Source organism: Panicum virgatum, chromosome 5N (genome assembly GCF_016808335.1).
Source record: "Panicum virgatum strain AP13 chromosome 5N, P.virgatum_v5, whole genome shotgun sequence".
In the NCBI taxonomy this organism is placed as follows: Eukaryota; Viridiplantae; Streptophyta; class Magnoliopsida; order Poales; family Poaceae; genus Panicum; species Panicum virgatum.
In genome coordinates this window covers 67,414,813-67,436,109 of record NC_053149.1, presented here as the reverse complement: position 1 = coordinate 67,436,109, position 21,297 = coordinate 67,414,813, and the positions used below count along the sequence as shown (strand labels likewise).

The 21,297-nt window shown below is 45.6% G+C and overlaps 2 protein-coding genes across 3 annotated transcripts; both read left to right on the top strand.

Moving 5' to 3' along the window:
• The first annotated feature begins 8,744 nt into the window (after positions 1-8,744).
• LOC120673715 (two-component response regulator ORR26-like) lies at positions 8,745-12,472 on the top strand. Its single transcript, XM_039954694.1, has 5 exons — positions 8,745-8,990; positions 9,925-10,077; positions 10,203-10,589; positions 10,686-10,762; positions 11,236-12,472. The coding sequence occupies exons 1-5, from the start codon at positions 8,876-8,878 to the stop codon at positions 12,214-12,216; spliced, it is 1,713 nt and encodes a 570-aa protein (XP_039810628.1). The 5' UTR covers positions 8,745-8,875; the 3' UTR covers positions 12,217-12,472.
• Positions 12,473-15,743: 3,271 nt separating this feature from the next.
• On the top strand, positions 15,744-20,527 carry LOC120674193 (peptidyl serine alpha-galactosyltransferase-like). Of its 2 annotated transcripts, none has more exons than XM_039955332.1 (8): positions 15,744-16,153; positions 16,724-16,894; positions 17,568-17,811; positions 17,890-18,090; positions 18,179-18,651; positions 18,722-18,886; positions 19,028-19,271; positions 19,513-20,527. In XM_039955332.1, exons 1-8 carry the CDS (start codon positions 15,759-15,761, stop codon positions 20,131-20,133), a joined length of 2,514 nt encoding a protein of 837 aa, XP_039811266.1. In that variant the 5' UTR covers positions 15,744-15,758; the 3' UTR covers positions 20,134-20,527. The 2 variants fall into 2 exon arrangements, with proteins under 2 accessions (XP_039811266.1, XP_039811267.1); XM_039955333.1 differs by having other exon boundaries at positions 15,765-16,191; positions 19,513-20,512.
• Positions 20,528-21,297: the final 770 nt, after the last annotated feature.

Sequence of the window (21,297 nt, the reverse complement as noted above, 5' to 3'; positions counted from 1 at the left end):
CTAGGATTCCTAGAACACGCAAGCCGAGAAGGAAATCTTGCATGCATGGAGTACTAAATAAAATATATTTGCAAAATCTTTTTAGGATGGGTGTAACTTTTCACGATGAATCTAACGATGGTAATTAATCAATGATTGGCTACAGTAATCATTCTCTAATCACGCGGTCAAAGACCTCATTAAATTCGGTAGGGTTTATAGTGCATGGGTCTGGAGTTGGTTTTGTAAACTGACTTTATTTAATACATGTAATTAGCGATCAAAGTGACTTTTAGGAATTCTAGGGAAGAAACCAAACGGGACCAAATACAGCACTAGCTTCCTTTTGGAGACTTAAGCACGAAGCATATTCTCTCACCTTTTAAGTACAAAGAGAGGTCGGTACCCTCTATCTAGGGTTGAGAACCGTCGGAGAGGACTCGAGGCGATGAGCGCGTACGGCAGACATCCCCACAGGCCACAGCCGTCTCGAGGCCGGCCGGGGCAGTGCTTATCTAGTAATGCCTGCGTGATCTAGCTGCCCTAGTAGCCGCCAGGCCCGCCACCTATCGCGATCGATCCATGATGCTCGTGGCGACCACATGGTGAGCTGACGAGTCGCCCCCCGGCCCGCGCGAGACGACGACTGTGCTGTCCCCCCCTACCCACTCTGTGCTCGACTGCTTCCGGATGGATGGATGAATGGATATCCTCGGCACCCGGCCGGCCTAGGCTTTTGCAGCGGCCGCGAGGGTGGTGGTCACGGGCTCACGGCATGATGATGGCCTCTGTTAGGTAGCAAGAAAACCTCTTCAAATGGAAAGACTCGCAGCTCATTTTTTTGTTGTGTTTCTTTTTTTTTCTTGAAAGGAAAGCTCGATAATTCTTTGTTGACATGCATTTTGGCATAGGCTATGAGTTCTCCAAGGAGAAGAGGCTCGGAGCTCAAGCTAGCTCCGATCCTTCCTTGAGCAGCGCATGGGCATAAGAGACGGCGGGTGGTAAAGGCGAGAGTAGGGCACTCGCTGTCACCAAGCTTTGCCTGCTTTCTCCGAGCATTATCACGTACGCTTTGATCGAGCGAGGTCACGAACGCTACGACGGCGGGTCTTTTCCACGTAGAGTCCTGCACAGCCTGTCGGCAGGGTTCACCAAACCGGTGGGAACCGGTCCGGCCCGGTTCCGTTTTGGGCCGGTACCAAACCGGCCCAAATTCAAAATTCAAATTTGAATTCAAAAAAATGAAAAATTCCTAAAAATACTTCAAGGTGCGACGAATCTAATGGTGTCAAATTTTCTCAAAAATTCGTTCATTTAGTATAGTTGCGGGGATTTGAAGTTAAACAAAAAAAATGTGCATATAAAAGTATACAAATACAATGTAAAAGTAGTACAAAAGAGATTTGGAGGATTCATTTAGGTTAAAATATGTTATACAAATATTTATTTAATATACTTTACAGGCATTTGAATTTAAATAAAAAAAGAAAAAAAATTGAATTTGGCCAGTTACCAGTCAAACCAATCGGTAAGCCGGTCCGAACCGATTGCAGGCCGGCTTTTGAATTCAAATTTGAATTTGACCGGTTCCGACCGGTTTCCGGCCAAACCGGACCGGTATACCGGAACCAGACTCCGCCGGTTTGGCCGGACCGGTCGGTAAGTTAAAGCCTGCCTGTCGGACGTTCTTGTTGTTGGAAACAGCAATTGCATGACAGTGAAGCCTATCCTTTTATTTTTATATTTTTTTCACTAGCATCCATCTGCTGAAAGAAATGCACGTTAGGTAGGGCTTTGCACCAACACCACCGGCTCTTGGTGCTTGCTCGCTTAATCATCGTGACATTGGATAGATGAGCAAATATCAACAAGTGCTTATGTGCCTTTTTCTATGAGGAAATGCCTGCACCAATCACAAAAGTGACAAAAGGGTTGCTTTTCGCCTAACTGTATGTTGGCAATAACTTGTTAAGTTCTAGAATCTAGTATGTGTCTTTTCTAGTTCTGTACGTATATATAGAAACATGCATTTCTTTCTTTCTTTTTTTAAAAAAGGAAAACACAGGTGTTACTCCGCTGGACAATTATCTTAATACATTGCCACTGAAAATTTGGAGCGATGTGTTCGAGAAAATTTGGGCGGTGACGGTAGTCACTAGCCGCTGCAAGGTTTTAGTGGAATGGGTCCATTAAAAAATTTCAGAGGCCAATCTGCTGCAAAAGGCAACCAAGCTGGATGAGAAAGGAACTATCTGAAACATTATCCTGCAGTTCAGTGCTTGCAGTTTGCAAAGGCAAGATAGGAGCACCCATCTTCTTCTTTTTCCAAAACAACATAAGTGTGGCAAGAAGAACACCATTGACTGCTCATTTTTGGGCATGCAGTCGGCAGTCCCGACTGCTTGCCACATTGCTTGACCTTTAGATCGCAGAGAACTAGCCCTACAAGCACTAAGGAGTCAAATGGCTAGACCAATCTGGCAAATTCTGGAGCAGGATATATTTCTTTAGAATTTCTTCCTTCAGGGCTACACGGACTACACCGGACTGCGACACACAGTTGCCTACCCTACTAGGACTACCCAAAAAAGGGCTCAAAGTGTTGCATAATTTAAACAATCATTTCAGCGCCACTTCAAAAGGCAGAGAGAGGCCACATGATCCATTGTGCAAATTGTGCAACTCCGCACCTGAAACGCCTGCTCATCTTTGCAAGGATTGCCCCTATACAAGTGCAGTTTGGACACATGTAGTCAGATGGCTTGATCTTCAACAATTGCCGGCCAGTACCTCAACAAGCACAGTTTACCGATGGTGGAAAATGTGCCGAAAAGTTTTTAGTAAGGAACAAAAACCCGCCTTTGATGGTCTCATGATGTATTTTTGGTAGAATATTTGGAAGGAGCGCAATCGACGAATTTTTTAACAAGAGTCGAAAAAAGTTGTAGATGTGGCATATCTTATCAAAAAAGACATTCATCTTCATCAAGCAGCCACCGGTCTAAGAAGGAGCTCTTGACCACCCCCCTGGTCGTTGTGGGGTTTCATTGCTTAGTGGTTTTTGCTAGTGTTTTCTGGTCTTTCTCTACAAGGAGCTCTCTATTTTCTTTTTCTTTTTTTTGCAGTCGACTATAGGTTGAAAAGGTTTCAGTTGTGTTGGGTTGTAAATTGTGGTTGTATCTCTTATTTTTTTCTCCTTCTAATAAAAATTACGCAAATCTCTTGCCGTTCTCTTCAAAAAAAAAGGCAAAGAGAGAATGCAGCCCATGTGAAAGTGAAGGCCCCAACAAGTATTCTTGTTCCTATTTTAAAAAACAAAAATGCAGCTATTGGTGGTGAGAAAATGCCTTTCAGATAAGACACCCAAACACAAACACAAATTTTTCCATCTAGCCCTAGTAGATCTGCTTTACAGAATGCTAGTAAGGCCTAAGGGCATTTGTAAAGGGTGGTATTCGACTGCTGTTTTGCTAGTCCCACATCAAGAAAAAAAAAGAATATCAGATACTGTTTCCTTTTGTCATGGGAACTCTCATTTGGCATATCTGAACAGAAACCTCCAATGATTAAGCTCCTCATTGGTCTCACATCTTGCGGCCAGCTTCCTTCCTTTTGTTCCCTGTATGTATGCATCGGGTTCAAGTGGTAGTGTTCCAATCAGAGTCTTTTGAGTCACTACTCTACGGTCTACCAGCATAAAAAACAGTGAAGCTTTGCCTTGCTGAGCTGCTCCTGAGGCCATTCAACAAAACGTACGCTTGCTGCTACTTTATTGCAGTTACCGCCTTTCAGTTACGGACACACTTTCACTGGCAGGGTCAACTCTGTCGGTAACTGCAGAATCTGTTCATCTGTTACTTTGGCCTTGTTTGATTTGGCAAAATTAGCGCGCACATTTCTCGAAAAAAGAATATCACATGCATAAAGTACTAAATAAAATCTATTTATAAAATTTTTTTAGAGATGGGTGTAACTTTTCGCGACGAATCCAATGACGGTAATTAATCGATGATTAGCTACAATGATGCTACAGTAACCATCCTCTAATCACGCGATCAAATACCTTATTAGATTCTTCAGGGTCACTAGCGCGGTGGTTCTGAAGTTGGTTTTGTAAACTGATTTTGTTTGACACCATAATTACTGGTCAAAGTTATTACTATTCCTAGCACGCTACAATTGTAGCGCGAACCAAACAAAACCTTTGAGTAGTGAAGGAATGTGAAGGAATAAACACGATAATTGTCACTGAAGGAACCTTATGATTGGGGGCAGGTGCAGAGGCACTAGACCTCATTGTAAGAGCAGATCCCTCTCATCCCAAACTTACCAGGAAACAGGTGCAGCACCAACCACTTGATAGCAGATAGATTTCCCCTTTGGAATCAGTTAGATTTCAGCAGGGCTCATCTACCTGCAAATTAAAGGCAGACACCACCAAGTGCATCATTTGTACCCCTCAAAGACATCCATCTATGTCAGTCGGATTAGTTACTATTTTGTTTTATCATCATGGGAAAAAAAGATTGCCATGTCTAATCAATCCACCATCTGAATCCACTAACCAATTTTCATCTTCCTTTCTCTAACCGCCGAGGAAAACAGCAAAACTCAGGTGTGCGGACGCGCCCCTGCACAGGCAGTCGCAGCAGCAACAGCAGCAGCGTCACAGGATAGAAAAAAAAGGATCGGGTGTAGGAACAAGCCATGAGATAGAGAGGAATCTGGCGGGCGCCCGAGCCCATTGGCCAGGAAGCAAAGCAAGGCAAAGCGCCCGGGCGGGGTGTTGGCTGTAGGGCCGCGCCGCTGCGTGGCCTCTCCGCTCCACTAATCCCGGCGGCCATTGGCGGCCTCCCCCACTAGTAAGCTTGTCGTGCCTGCCCGCCCGTGCGCTGCGTAACCCACTGGAAAAGGAGGGGGGCTTAAAGCCCTCAAGCTTTCCGGCGACACTCATCAGACGCCGATGCCAAGCACGCCCCCAAGTACAACCACCCGGCCGCATTATTGCCACCGGAACTCGGAGGGAATCCACCCGCTCCGGCCGCCATGGGATTCGCGCCTCTCCCAATGACTCGTCGCTGCCGCCGCCGCTAGCTGCTGCCTGCGAACACGGGCAGCCGGGCGGGGAGGGGTGGTGGTGGCGGTGGCTTTGGGCTCCGGCGACGACGCGAGTGCTCGCGGGAACGAAGGAACATTCGCATGGCTCGCCCACTGGCCACCCGCGCACATATTTTAGGCGCCCGGTGCGGCCTTTCCACGTTGGGCGCGCACCGGCCGAGCTTTTGGTTCGTGCTCGGCTGCCCCGGGGCCAGGGCCCCGCGATGGAGCAAGCACATTCCAATTCCTCCCCCACCCCGGCCCCGCCGCGGGGCCTCGCGTCTGCGGCTGGCAGCATCGCCGAGCCCCCCTCCCCACCCCCCCCCCCCCCCCACCGCCGGGGCCGGCGCGGCACGTGTGCGGCGGGTGCGCGATCCGCGGGCGGGGGATCACCGCCCTGTCTCTTGTGCATTGGCCCGTGCGTTGCAAGTGCGCACCGCCTTTAGCTTGTGCGGCGCGCGCGCGGGGGCTTCTGGCGCAAAGCCGCCGCTCCACCACTCGCCGCGCGCAGCGCGACCCCGGCTACGGCTGCGGCCGCGGGCGCCTGTATGTATTGGTACGAGCCGCGCGCACCGAGTGCATGCGCGGAAGCGTGGGACTCGCTGGTTCGTTCGTACCGGCGGCCGGCCGCGGTGCTCCGATCCCGTCGCCTTTTCCCCGAACGGCCCGCGGTGCCCCCGGCCGTCGCGTTCCGGGCTCTGGTAAACGCGGCCGGGCGGCTGGGCGGGGGGCTTTAACATGGAGGTGCGACGACGCGCGCGCAAGTGTGTGGCGTGGCAGCCTGCCGGCCCGGTGGAGGGAACTGATGAACAGCGACGTCGCCGGCCGCGCGGCGTTCTACACGTGAGTGGTCCGTGCGTGCCTACGAGACCGCGCAAGTTCAGGATTCCTGAGGCTCCGGCGGGTACGGCTCCACGTCGGGCTTGGAATCCTCGGTCGCGCGCACGCGCCGGCCGGGGACAGCCGGACAGCCGGGGCGTCGTCGGCCGGGCGGCGCTTTTCCGCCGCGCCGGGGGGGGGGGGGGGGGGGGTGGCGCTGGCCACACGACGCGATCAGCGGCCGGGTATGGACTAGCATAGCAGTTCATGCTCGTCGGATGTGAGCGGCGCGGCCTTTCCAGGTTACCAAATGGAGGAATGATTCGGGGTGGTGCCGGCTTGCCGCTGGTGGCCACGATCCGACCGACAGGTTTCGCTTCTCGGGGGAAATTCTCATCTCGGCCTGACATGACTGGCAGGCACCACCAGGGCCAGGGGGGAGGATGATGGACATGGACGCATCGAGGTCGAGGGGTGAGGAAGAGATGAAAACAAACGGAATAGCACCTGTGCTTTGCTCAAAGGTGCAAGCTTTGACCTGAAACCTCAAAGTTTGCCACTAGAGAGTATCCTTCCGTCAGTGTTTGCTAAATGTACGAATCACTAGTCGCGGTACATGTATTAGATTTTAGCTAGCGCACTAGATGTATCTGATGCGAATTACTTCCTCCATCCCAAATTATTAATCGTTTTGGTTTTTCTAGATGTATATTTTTTCACTATGCATCTAGCTAGATATATATTATGTCTAGTTTGAACCATGAGCTAGTAAATTTCGTACTTTGCGCGTCTGGCCTGGATGGTACACAAGATCAATATGAGAGGTCATCACAACAATAATAGTGGCTAGTAAAATCAATATGTATTTCTACAAAATTAAGATCCTCGGATAATCCTGCGATACATATTGTCATCGCAACAATAATATCGTTATTGCTTGCCCAATAATATGAGGGGTCAATCTTCTAACTTAACCACTGCAAATATAAGTATTTCTCTTGAACTCTCTCTAAATAACCATTTTTCCCAACCAGGAAAAGAAACTGAAGCCTAGCACTTGATAGTTGCTAGTTCATATTCCACTCGAACAAGACCGGTGGCGACTCACTTGCGCTCGTGGAGCCGAGTTGTTACTAGTGATTAGCGCGCGCCCATGCGCGCGAGTAAACAATACGTAAAAAATTGTTCTAATAAAAATATTTTGGAACTGCTAACAATGTATATAGCAAATGTGAGTTTCTTTAGGATAAGCAGGTATAGTTGTTCTGTATTTGTTATTAAATTATGAGCTTCTTGGGAAGAAGTACGATCTATGTGTTGTGGAAGATCCACTTGGATGATAAATATCCAGACGAATAGCTAATAGGAATCGATCAACCCACTAGAGCGCTTGACCATGGAGCAAACAAATCAGGAAACGGAGAAAAACAAAACGCATATACCATCATCAGCTTTAGGGCTTGTTCGGTTAGATATGGATTCATTAAGGGTAGGAAATGATAGAAACAATTAAAAATATAATAAGAGACCGTGATTCATTTCGGGTCAAAAACTAATTGCAATGCACTAAACTTACGATAGCTATATTAAAAGACCGGAAATCAATCCATAAGTATAGAGGTATAGAACTAATCTCAGATCTCTTGTTATACCTATTATGAGTCTATTTTATTGCAATTAGTTTTTGACTTGTATAGAATCCCGGTCCTTTATTATATTTATATTGTGCTTATCATTTTTCGGACCGGAGTGAATCCATATCTAACCGAACAAGACCTTGTCTAAGCACGAGCAGAAGCACGCGGGAACAACAAATATGAAAAGTTGTAACTGCAGAAAAATATACCAATGCAAGTAAATCAGATCTAATTTCGATCTAGAAAACAAAATAGTGGGGAAAAATATAGTCCTAATAAAAATCATAGTAAAGGAAGCCACGTCTCAAGGCAAGGCAGATTTCGTAGCCACGGAAAATGAAGCCAAAACAATTCCAAAATGCCAAGCTAGAGAATCAAAGCAGCAGAAAGAGGAGAAACGAGGCTGAGCAGCAGGAGGGCAAACACTAGCGGCATGGAAGAAGTAGCAAATGATTGATGGAGCTCAGCAGCAGAACGCATAAAACAAAAGTTTTTGGAATACATGGGCCTTAGCACAGAAGCTAGCAGCGGGAGGAACAAAACAAAAAGTGATGGCAGCTTGTTTAAGAGAGAGGAGGAGAGACAGATTGAAAGCAGCAGCGGACAGATAGTATCCTAAGCAAACGAAGTACCAGATCTAACCGCACAAAAGTTACGTAGTGAGAAGTAAAGGACCAACAACAGCGAAGCTCGAAGCCAGCGGCGAAAACAATGGGGAAGAAAGGAACCACAACTAGCGGAGGTAACAAATCCGAAAAGCAAGACGGAGGAAAAAGAGGAGGGAAAAAAGAGCAGGAACACGCAGCCGCAGGACTTATCCAAGCACGAGCACACCCACGAAACAAATCGGGACGCAACACGGAGGCTACTTAAGTAGGGCACGTGGCAACAGAAGGCGCCGTGCGGTGGTCAACCAAAACTCACACCGCGCAGCTACGAAAAAGTTTACTGGCTGCGTGAGCCACCGCCTCCCAGCCAATCGATCGGCATCGCAGGGATCAGGATTTGCAGCCGACGGCGCCGGGCTGGCCCCACGCCTCCCCCGCCCCGTTTGTTACTTTAGATTCCATTTGCCTGGCGAGACGACGCGAGGGAGGGAGACAGGGACGCGGACCGTCTCGGCGGTCACAATGGAGGAAGGGAATAAAGTTAGTTAACCAACGGGCGCCAATATTTATCGGCGGCCTCCTCCGCCTCCACTTCCCCGCGGCGCCCTTTTTAACCGCTTTTTAAAGCTCCCCCCGGCCTCCCCTGCCTTCTTGCTCCCCCACTCCCCACTTCACCCCCCACTGCCGCGAGAGCAGGCGGCCGGAGGCGGAGGTGGCCTAGGCGTAGGCGGCTCCATGGCCCTGGCCGACGCCACCGCGTTCCCCTACGGGCTGCGCGTCCTCGTCGTGGACGACGACCCGACCTGGATCAAGATCCTCGAGAAGATGCTCAGGAAGTGCTCCTACGAAGGTTGGAATCTCTGCTTTACTAGCTCCCTGGTTCTTCACCCTGATGGATGAGTCGGATTGGGAACGGGAAGGGTTGTAGATCACGTGCTCCGCTCACGCACCCACGCCTAGTGTTCGTTGAAATTACGCTGTGAATGATCTTTGACATCCCGCGCATGTGCTGTGAGTACGTTCCGATAAGTAGTAGTCTCCTTTCGCCAAGTTCTTGTTGGTTCAGGTTCAGGTGGGGATAAAGGTTCTTCATTAAGGTGATTGGTTGCTTAGGTTCTTGGAGGAGTTTCCTTATACAGATATACGACACATCGGTTTGCCCACTTTTGGGTTTCTTTTATCTGCTTATTTTTGCTCCTATGCTAGTGCACGTGAAGTAATCGTGATTGCTCAGACAGGAGGTATTTCTGCCTTGGATATAGTTTCTCAATTCGTGCGGCACCAACTTTATGAGTATCGGCCTAGCTTCTTCCTTTCGTATGGCGAAACATGGAGCAACAAGGCATTTTAAACCTGCTTCACTATGAAGTTATCTTTATTTCGTCACTGTTTTAGATCAATGGCATGTGTATCTGTAAAGCACTTATCTTCTTACTTTACAGTACTGCAGGGTGCAGACTGTTTATTTGCTATATTTTTATGGCACCATAACTGGCTTTGGAAGAAGTAAATTTTCAATAACTTACCCAACAAGCGTAGCATATTTGGTTTTCACGGACAATTTTATTTCATTTGGACAAAAAAGTTTAGTCTGTTTGGCAGACCTATTACTAGTTATCAGTTATCACTTGTATTGGATGGTCTGTTTTTTACAAGCTTTATTTATTGCTATTAGTAATCCTATCGCACTCCCAACCAAATCATAGTGCATGCATGCATCCTTATTTATGATTTATAATTAAGAATCATCCTTTACTGAGACTAAAGAAGTTATTTTCCTGCAGTCACCACATGCGGTTTAGCCAGTGTTGCTCTCCAAATTCTCCGGGAGAGGAGAAACAAGTTTGACATCGTAATAAGTGATGTCAACATGCCTGACATGGATGGTTTCAAGCTCCTCGAGCACATTGGACTCGAGATGGATCTTCCTGTTATAAGTCAGTATTCAACACCAAAATCTGTCTTCCCGCAAGTTACAGAGAACATATAAATATCACAACATGTTCTACTTGTTTGAGTATCTATTCTCAAAATACCAAATTGCTCCAATCTGTTTTCACAGTGATGTCCATCGATGGAGAAACAAGTAGGGTGATGAAAGGTGTCCAGCATGGTGCTTGTGACTATCTCCTCAAGCCTGTTCGAATGAAGGAACTTAGGAACATCTGGCAACACGTGTATAGGAAGAAAATGCATGAGGTGAAAGAGATTGAAGGTAATGACAGCTGTGACGATCTCCAAATATTTAGAAATGGTTGTGAAGTATTGGAAGAGAGGGGCCTATTTATGAGAGCTGACTCTGATACTATGAGGAAGAGAAAAGATGTCGATAAGGACCACGCAGATCAGGACTCGAGTGATGGTGCTACTGTTAAGAAGGCTAGAGTTGTCTGGTCAGTTGATCTTCATCAGAAGTTCGTTAATGCGGTGAACCAAATTGGATTTGACAGTGAGTCCTCTAAAAAGAATGATAAATTTTCACCTTCCTAAATTTATAAATTTTGCATGATGCCAATTCGAAATTGCAATTATTGCTGTCTTGCAGAAGTTGGGCCAAAGAAAATACTGGACCTAATGAATATCCCTGGGCTGACAAGGGAGAATGTAGCCAGCCATCTCCAGGTACGACAGCTATCATATTCAAACAGTAACAATTTTTTTTTAATGTTCTCTTCCATATAAAACTGGATCCTATGCTGATTGCTGATGAGCTCTAACATGCCATACTCTTAGCCTAGTCATCTTCATGGAAAAGCTCCAATTGTGTAATTCATGGGCTAACTCTTGTAACTTAGTAATCTAGCAGCTTGCTCTGAAAACTTTTTTTCAACATTACTTGCATCCTCAACGTACAATGCAATCAGTGAAGCCTTTTGTTACAAGCAATTTGTATGTTCATCCTTAAAGCCTGAAATATAGACAGAGATTTCATTTAAAGGCCAAACAAAGTTTGAAATAGACCATGTAAGTCGGTACTTAGAATTCAAGTTTTACATCCTTATAAGCCTTGGTATTTATCAATATTTTCTAGTATTAACCTCGTCTGATGCTTGCACTCTCGAGGGTCCTAAGAATAGATTTGTTTTTATATGCAGAAATATCGCCTGTACTTGAGCAGGTTGCAAAAGCAGAATGAGGAAAGGATAATGGGTGCTGCTAGGCAAGATTTCAGTCACAAGGGACCATCGGATAACCTTAACCTCCGAAACTCCTTCCAAGAGCAACCTGGCAATGGTGCCAGTGGATTTCAGCATAGTTCTCAGAAGATCCAAGCTCAAAGCAACGTGCTCGATCCTCATTTGGAGGACACGAAGATTGTGGTGCCCTTGAAGGTGCCAGATAAAAGTGGAACCCCAGTAAGTGATGTTATTGATCCTCAGAATGTCACCAGTGCTTCACCTTTAGGTGGGGTGCTCTCTTTTGAAAGAATGCCACTGAATCAGGACAGGAAGCAATCAGAAACCATGATCTTGGAATGTCAGTCCTGGAGTGGAAGTGTGCCACCAAAGCAGTTCATGCAGTACCCAAAACATAATCATGAGCGTTGCGACCTGCTAGGAGACTATTCTTGCCTGCCCAAACCAGACTTAGAGCACCCAATCACCCCTGGTCATCTATATGCCCCATCACCGTTGGTATCGATGAGTTGCAGTATGGAGGGGGATCTCAGAGACTTCTCAGATGTAAAACCAAATCTTCTTGGCTGTATGAAGTCCTTACCACCGGTTGATTCAGTTTCTGCTCAACTTAGTGACAGTGTTGTTACTTCAACTAACAGTGACCAAAAGTTTTCCAGTGTGGAGGGGTTGTCCAGCAGTAAAGATTGTCATTTTGACCAGGCAAGGAACCAAGCCCCTTTGCTTATTTATGAAGAGGCGAGTACATTATGCGGCACTGATTTGGCTTGTCTACCTGATGACATGTCTGGCTATCAACTTGGACTCAATGGCATTGATTTATTTCAGTGCAATGATGCAATGATGCTACATGGACTGCAGAATAACTGGTATGATGATCCAGAGCTTAGTAGTGAAATAATGGAGTTCCCATTGCTAGATGGATGCCTATTTGCATAAATGCCACAGCCGCACCCTTCTTTTGACCATGTCCTGTGAGGAAGGATGGTGTTCTTTGGTATGTTCCCGTATATCGCCTCTTGTAGGGCTATAGTGATCTAACTTGATCATGTGGTGGAAGGATTTAATTTGTAGTCTCTCCACTTTTGATAATTGTCTGTATTATAGATTGTGTCATGGCACAGTGATTATACTACATACCCTTAACGATGATCTTTGAAACTATATATGAAGATTGTCAAATCTTTGCCTTTCACAACTTACGTTTGCAGTAAACTCTAACGGTCTAACCCTGATGCTGCATTGCATACGATATGTTAGGCTTATGACAATCACAGGAAAACTACTTGTATAAGTGGAGAATTCTGCAGAGGCTGCAGATTGTGAAGTTATTTGCCGATCTAACCTGAAAGAATTACATAGGTGAAGGTGATAGTGATACAGTTGTATGCAGAATTTATATGCAGACTAATTTGCCTAAAGACTAGTTCTTCAACTTAAATTGTGCCATCACTGGTACTCGGTTACTGCTGCATCAATAGGACCGGTTGCTTCCAATGAACGTTAAATGCCATGGAAACCATGAGAAAGTGGCAGAGTTGCTGATATCAGTTGTAATGCAGGACCTCACCGCCAAAACTGCTGACATCAGTTATCACGATTCTGAAAATCTAGCTGCTTTCACAGTGGAAATGTTATATATCTGAATTACCTGGAGCAATAGTTTTGAAAAATTCAGTTTATCCTAAATAATAGTTAATCTTTAAAATGCATGAGGTTGACTGCTTTGCATAAATCCTTATCTTGTGGACTCTTTCAGTCATTTGCTCGATAACTCTGCGATCAATACCAAGATCTCATTCTTTTCAATGTCTCCTGAACATTAAAAGGATATCTTCTACGAAAAACAATGTACGCCATGTTACGATGTCGAAGATTTAGCTCAATCTGAAGACTTGCTTAGCTTGATTGGGTCGATAAGATGTTGAAGGCTTAGCAATCTGAGGACTGGTTGCTAACTGCTAAGGGCACGTACAACGGGCGTCTTTTTCCCGTCTCCGTGATGATTTTTTTTCAGAAAACCCCCCAGCCCAGTCGAGAGACGAGCTCCCCGTCGTCTCGCGAGGTGACGCCCGTCCCGTGCTCCAAGGCGGAGGAGACGATGCAGCTCCCCTTGTACGGCCTCGTCTCCCAGAGACGACCACGCGCTTGGATCCCGCGCGGGCAGTGTCCGATGGCCACAATCGAGCAGTATTGGGCGCGCGGGAGTTTTTCGCGTCAAATCCATCTCCACCCCCCCAAATCCATATCCATCTCCCGGCTCTGACTTCCCCCAATCCAGATCCATCTGCACCTCACGCAGAGAAGTTCGTGAGCGGAGCTGGCGGCACCGATTCCTCCCAGCGCGCGGCTCCACCTTGACGACGGCTGCACGTGTGCAGCTCCCGCCGCGCCGAGAACCGCCGCCTCGCCGAGCTCGAGCAGCAGCTCGTCGCTACCGCGACGCACCGACCGCAAGGCCGCAGGTGTGAGCTGGCGCGCCGCCGCGCGGCTCCGCCTGCAGCGGGAGGCCGAAGCAGCCAAGAAGCGGCAGGGGCGCGCGAACCACCGTCGCCGAGCTCGAGCAGCAGCTCGTCGCCGCCGCGGCGCCCCGACCGCAAGGCCGCACACGTGAGCTGGCACGCTGCCGTGAGGATCCGGTCACCACTTCCCCCAATCCGCTCATCATTCTGCACCTCGCACCCTCCTCGTCTCCAATTTAGTGCGCCTGAGATGTCCATGGATGGATTTCCGTTCCCTCCTTCACCGTCTCCAGCTTGGTTTGATGCGGCCGGCAGTGATCCCTCTTCTCCGGGATCATGGTAATCACTCAAAACACATAGCTCGCAGTGCACTTTTTTCTGTTATTATTACTCCACAATATTGTAAGTTGCTATTGTGTGCTCGATCATGTTTGATGCTGGTATTGTGCTACGTAGTTAAAACTTCGATTCAGTTGCTTTCTTTTACTCTGCTGCTAATGTTGATAGCTTTGTAACAAAGCATTTCTTAGCAGCCTTGTGTGCTGCAAAAACTAAATGACTCGAAAATTGCATTCAGATAACAGATACATGAAGGATGGCAGAAAAAGCTCAAATGTAGTTGTTGCAACTTTGTTAAATTGCAATTGGAAGCGCCCTTATTAGCAAAGTTTTGGTGTTCAGAATTGACTGTTCAGAAATCTGAAACTGCATTCACGGTAGCTGATTACCTTAAGCAATCATGTTCAATCTGGCACTTCATGTGCAATTGTGCATTGTGTATTTTTTAAAAAAATAAATGCTGTGTACACCTTTACACCTGATGATTGAATTACTTTTTACAGCTATAGAAATCAGACCTTTTGATTTTTGGGGCAATCTTCTGACTTAACATATTCATGTCATGTTTACACTGAATAAAAAATCAACATGGGAGGGGCTGAACTCTGCGTTACTGCTCTGAATTGGGGCTGCATCTGTATTTATCCTTTAGGACCAAGTCTTGGAACCAAATTTACCTCTGCACCTCGGGCCCCAATTCATTACATATTTGCCAAATAATTAAGGTGTTGAAATGTCCCATGCTCTTGGCCTGCCAGTTGTATGTTTGCTTATGATTTCTTTTCTGAAAACAGAAATACTATCTATGTTTCGTGCAGGGACAAAGATCCACGTCCATCTGGTGGATTCATGGGCTACTTCAGAAATCAGCCACACAACTTTCATATGGCTGGTGCACCTATTTACAACAGCCCTTTGAATAGACCACTGTCCAACAATGAGCACATATGGCAACACTGGAAACAAAGGAAATTAGACAAGAAAGTTGTTTGAACTATGCATAATATAATTATTATTGATGTTTCTCAAAAATATTGTAATCCTGTTGCTCTTATTTATGCTCCATACATTTCTATCAACTAGCCACACAATGGTATACAAAAAATTATTTACAAGCTGATCCTACCTATATGCAAAGCATTAAACAGCTTTAGAGACAGACCCAGTCTGTGGATTGTATCATCTGTCTTTATATCTGTCTGTATGGTAGATTCGAGGCGCTTAGAGATGGAACCCCGTCTATGGGTTGTACATGCCCTAAGCATGATCGGTCAACATTCTACGTTTATGGACATGATCTGAATTGTTGTTTCCTTTTTGTGGTCTGTGATGCCGAAGGAGAACTTCGCCTCTCATGACGCTTAGCCCATGATAGCTATGACGAACTACAACTTTTGGAGTTGAACTATCTGTTTCTTTAGTTCTTTGATTCTTGCCTCGCCTAGCAACAAGACGCAAATTATACAGTCTGCATGATTTATAGCAATTTTTACAACTAGTAGCAGGTTTAATTTGAGATCATAGTAAGTTCGGACAGGTGCTGAGAAGGCAAACCCATTTGCATCAAGTAAAACAGTACGGCTACTCTGCTAGTAGCTTTACGCCAACAAGACAACTTGGCGTACTTGCTGAAACCCGCGACTTCATGAAGCCCCCACAGGCTCGCACTCTCGAATCTCGATGGCACGGAGGGCGCACGAACGGGACAACAAACCAAGCTCATGGGACAGAGCGGGGGTCAGCCCAAAGGCGGGATCCGTCGGGGTGGCGAGGGCGCGAGATCCGCCACGCCACCATCAATGGCGGCGGCGATCGCCGGCGCGGTGGCAGCCACGCTCCTGCTGCTGTGTCCAGCCTGGGCATCGGCGGCGGCGGCGGCGGCGGTGGTGGGGGAGGGGCGGCGGCTGCACACGCTGTTCTCCGTGGAATGCGGCGACTACTTCGACTGGCAGGCGGTGGGGCTCCTCCACAGCCTCCGCAAGGCGGGGCAGCCCGGAGGCGTCACCCGCCTCCTCAGCTGCGCGGAGGACCAGCTCCCCTCCTACCGCGGCCTCCGCATCGGCCACACCCTCCAGGTCCCCTCCTTCAGCCGCCACCCACGCACCGGTGACTGGTAACGCTCGCCGTCACACGCATACACAACCATTACTTTTCTCCTCGTCCCACTTACTATTATAGGATTTTTTTTCCTTCGACCAAACTGTAAGAGCTAAATAGTACTGGTAATAATTATTGCCTCTTTCACAAGTTTGGAGAGGCATTTCTGCTCGAGTAGTTAGTTGTGGTGCTTCAAAATGGAATGGGCATTTCTGGGTGTCTGCTTGGAAGCATTTCTGAGAACGTATCCCTGATTTATGGTATAGTCTGCTCGTAGTAATTAGATGGGTTGCCAAATGATCTGTGAAACTCCAGCATTATGTAAAAATATGGGGAGTCACGTTCATAGGTTTAGGCTGCAGCAGTATATTTGGTAGGAGTTTGCGATAGACTGATAGCCATAGAATAAAATGCTGAGAAGTCAACTGGAACTAGCGATCCCAAAGATACACCTATTGAAGAGGTTGGGATTGCTATTTTTCAAGTTAAGGTTCCTTGTTTGAAATGAAAATGAGCCCATTGGGCATTGTGCCATTTTTCATGTGAAGGTACCCAGCCATCAATAAGCCTGCAGGGGTGGTGCATTGGTTAAAGCATAGTCCAGAGGCAGACAATGTTGACTGGGTTGTAATCTTGGATGCTGACCAGATTATTCGAGGACCCATTATTCCCTGGGAACTTGGGGCAGAGAAAGGCAAGCCGTTTGCTGCTTATTATGGGTACGTTTTTACTCCCTCTGGTTTACTTGTCGTATTAGGTTTGTCTTAAGTCAAACCTAGCAAACTTTGACCAAACTTATAGAAAGAAATAATAACATTTACAATACCAAATTTGTTTCATTGAATGCACCATGAAGTATATGTTGATAGTGCATATGTTGGAAAGTATGGTTGTTGCTATATTTTTCTATAGACTTGGTTAAAATTAGTCAAGTTTGACTTAAGACAAACCTAATACGACATGTAAATGAAAACGGAGGGAGTAGTTGCTTGACTATTAATTCTGTCGTTCTCCTTTCAGTGCTGATACGGTCTTAATTAAATGAAAAGGATGGAACTTCAATAAATCACGTAATTATTCATTTGTGTCAATATTCTAGATATTTAACACTCATCCTTCCACTAGGATCTTACTTATGTTTGGAATAGTAACCTGCTAACTCACATTCCATTTTCCTGCTAGAACATCAGAAAATTCACTGTATAAGGTTGTAGTATGTCAAGGAGGAAGTCTGTGTGCTGCTTCACATTTCTAATCAGAGAAATACAATTAGATATGAATTTTATGTCCCAACACTACCTGTTGGTTTCAGTCTTAGGCTCGGTACACTATTATAATATCTGATTTATACTGGGCCTCTAACTTGTTTCAATCTATATTTCTCTTAACTAGATATTTGAAGGGCTGTGATAACATCCTAGCACAGCTTCATACTGCACATCCAGAATTTTGTGATAAAGTTGGGGGAATTCTTGCCATGCATATTGATGACTTAAGAGCTCTAGCACCTCTGTGGCTTTCAAAAACTGAAGAAGTGAGGCAGGATAAGTCCCATTGGTCAACCAATATCACTGGTGATATATACGGCATGGGTTGGATCAGTGAGATGTATGGGTATGCATTTGGTGCTGCAGAAGTAAGTTGAATCCAGTTTCGTAACTTTGTGTCTTTGAGAACGTTCTGTATAGCTTCATTATCTGGTTCTCGTGAACAGGTAGGTCTACGGCACAAGATAAATGATGACATAATGATCTACCCAGGTTATATTCCAAAACCTGGCATTGAACCACTTATCTTGCATTATGGTTTGCCATTTAAAGTTGGAAACTGGTCATTCAGTAAATTAGAACACCATGAGGATGGAATAGTTTATGATTGCAACCGCTTATTCCCTCCGCCTCCTTTTCCTAGAGAGGTAAACAATCTTTCTGATTATTATTAGGCCCTGCTCATTTATAGCTAGATGTACGGTAAAGATTTATTAATGTTGCTAAAATTTATAGGTTGAGATGATGGAATCCGACCCAAATGTAAAGCGGGGCTTATTTTTAAGCATAGAGTGCATCAATACCTTGAATGAAGGGCTCTTGTTGCATCATGCATCTGTTGGGTGCCCGAAAGCACAGTGGTCAAAATACCTAAGTTTCCTTAAAAGCAGAAGGTTTTCAGAGCTTACAAAGCCGAAATATTGGAAAGGCCAAAAGGTTGATAGCACAATTACTACGCAATATGTTGCATTATCCGAGGAAAACAGTGAATATCCAAAAATGCACACCCTTTTCTCCACTGAATGTTCATCATATTTTGACTGGCAAACTGTTGGGCTCATGCACAGCTTTCGTTTAAGTAGACAGCCTGGTAACATTACGCGCTTATTGAGCTGTACGGATGAGGACTTGAAGAACTATAAAGGCCATGACCTTGCTCCAACACATTATGTTCCATCTATGAGCCGACATCCATTGACAGGGGACTGGTATAGCCTCTGAGTTTAACTTAGTGTCTGAACAGTTCAAGAGAACCTGCTCACATTGTTCTTTTGCTAGGTACCCTGCAATTAACAAACCTGCAGCAGTTCTCCATTGGCTCAACCATGTACAGACTGATGCTGAGTTCATTGTTATCTTAGATGCTGACATGATCATGAGAGGCCCCATTACCCCATGGGAATATGGAGCAAAACTCGGACATCCTGTTTCTACTCCCTATGAGTAAGACTTTATTGTTCCATGAAAGTAACCTGCGCTTGGCCATGCTGTAGTTTTTTTTTTAATTATTATTATTATTATTTCTATGGTTGACTTAAAGCATGTGTTGTCCATGTAGTAATGTTACCCTTTGATGTGTATCAGATACCTCATTGGGTGTGATAACATACTTGCAAAGTTACACACTCGCAATCCCTCTGCATGTGACAAGGTTGGTGGTGTCATTATCATGCATATAGATGATCTTCGCCGTTTTGCTATACTTTGGCTGCACAAATCAGAGGAGGTTCGTGCGGACAAAGCTCATTATGCAACAAACATTACTGGTGACATATATGCATCTGGCTGGATTAGTGAGATGTATGGCTACTCATTTGCAGCAGCTGAGGTATGTGCAGTTTTATTTTTATATACTTTTTAAATATGTTGATCCAAGGATCACAAGCTCCACTCAGACACTCCTAGAAAGGTAGTATGAACAGTTGTTTTAAATAATTCTAGAAAAGGAGTAGTGTGGGTGGCATCATTTAGCATGGATTTGTCTTGTTTCAAGAAAATAGAAGTTTAATTCATCCGTTCACTACTCATTGTCTATCTTGTGGGGTGACCTCTTCATTATTTATATGCAGATTAACCTGCGCCACATCATTAGGAGGGACATAATGATATATCCAGGTTATGTTCCACTACCTGGAGCTAAATATAAGGTTTTCCATTACGGTTTGAGATTTGGAGTTGGTAATTGGAGCTTTGACAAGGCTGATTGGAGAAATGCTGATGTGGTAAATACATGCTGGGCCAAGTTCCCTGAACCACCTGATCCAGCTACCATCATGCAAGAAGGTCTAGATGCACGGGAAAGGGATCTCCTGAGCATTGAATGTGCCAGGGCTTTGAATAAAGCCCTTTACCTGCACCATAAGCGCCGAAACTGCCCCCGACTAGACACCATCCATAGCACATCTTCTAACAAAATTGAGAGAATTGCACATGAGTCATCCAGAAATAGAAATAGCGGGAAATTTGAGTCCATGGACGTGGCAAGGGAAAAGAGGGTTGAAAGGGCTGCAGCCACCATACCACCTGTACATAGATCAAGGAGACTGGCCAGATCTTCCAGAATGTGGATAATTGCTGTCTGGGCAGTATCAATTGTAGTGTTCTTGTTAGTAATCTCCATGTTTTTCACTGACCGAAGGAGAAGCGTCTCCAGATCTAGGGTTTCTAGAAGTCTGAAGGCCCATGTCTGAGTATTCCTATTCTCTAAGCACACCATTTCTGACTATAGGATAGACAATATTTTCATAACGTTATTCCTTTGTGAACATTATACATAAAAAAGGGTACAGTCCTGGGACTCTAGAAGCTAACAGCGTCTGTTTGAGTTATCAGAAGCAGGCAGAGAGGTCTTGGCCCTTCAAAAATCAAAATCCTCTTTTCTTCTTTTCAGCTTTCTTTGAGTTGCTAGCAAGTTTTGGCACCACTGCTGTTGTATTTGATTCAATAGATTTGTTTACTATGGTGTAAAGTCTCATGTTGTTTCTTTCCTTTATCAGCCCCCCTTGTCAGAAACTGTCAATTTGTAGAACATGTGATTAATTATCTGAGCACACATATACAATGATCTTATTCTTCTGTTCGAAACTCATGGCTATGTTGTACTGTTTTTTTACCCCTTTGATGCTATAAAGGCTTTCCATGTTCTGGCAAGACATCAATGTTTGCTAAAATTTGGTTGCCTTTAAATTCGTACAACAGTCTGATTATCTGAACCCAGCAGAGAGACCAATCGCCTCATGCCCTCATCAAGACACGACTCACGATTAAGTCATACATGCATGGCACTCATTTACTTGAGATGTTCATATGTACAAGAACAATTAATTGATTGTACATGCGTGGCTTATGAACCACCTGAGAAAATGGTTCGGCCTACCAAGCCTTGGATGACTTCCGTGATCTCTCTAGGGACGCGGCCTTCTATGATCTTGAGTGTACGTCTAGGGGTGTACGTACGGTGAGCGTGTAAGTGTGTTTGCGGGCATGATCAGTTTTTTTTTTTTTGAGCAGACGGACAACACAGATACTATAGTTGTACTCAGATGAGAGGCGTCAAAAAAAATATATTCGGCCTATTTTATCGAGATACTACGGTTGTACTCAGATTCGTCAAAAAAATATTCGGCCTATTTTATCGGATGTATTCGAAGAGGACAAAAAAAAAATATTCGCCCTAGAGACCGCGCGCATAAGCCTTTGGACCAAATGGTGCCATTTCAGCTTATTAAAGCCCAACTCGCTATCTCTATCAAAAGCCCAACTTGCTACCTCAGCCGCTCAGCCCACTGGTCCATTCACCCGCCGCCTCGTCATCCTCACTGATCTCAGTCTCACTCTTCTTCACTAGTAAGGTG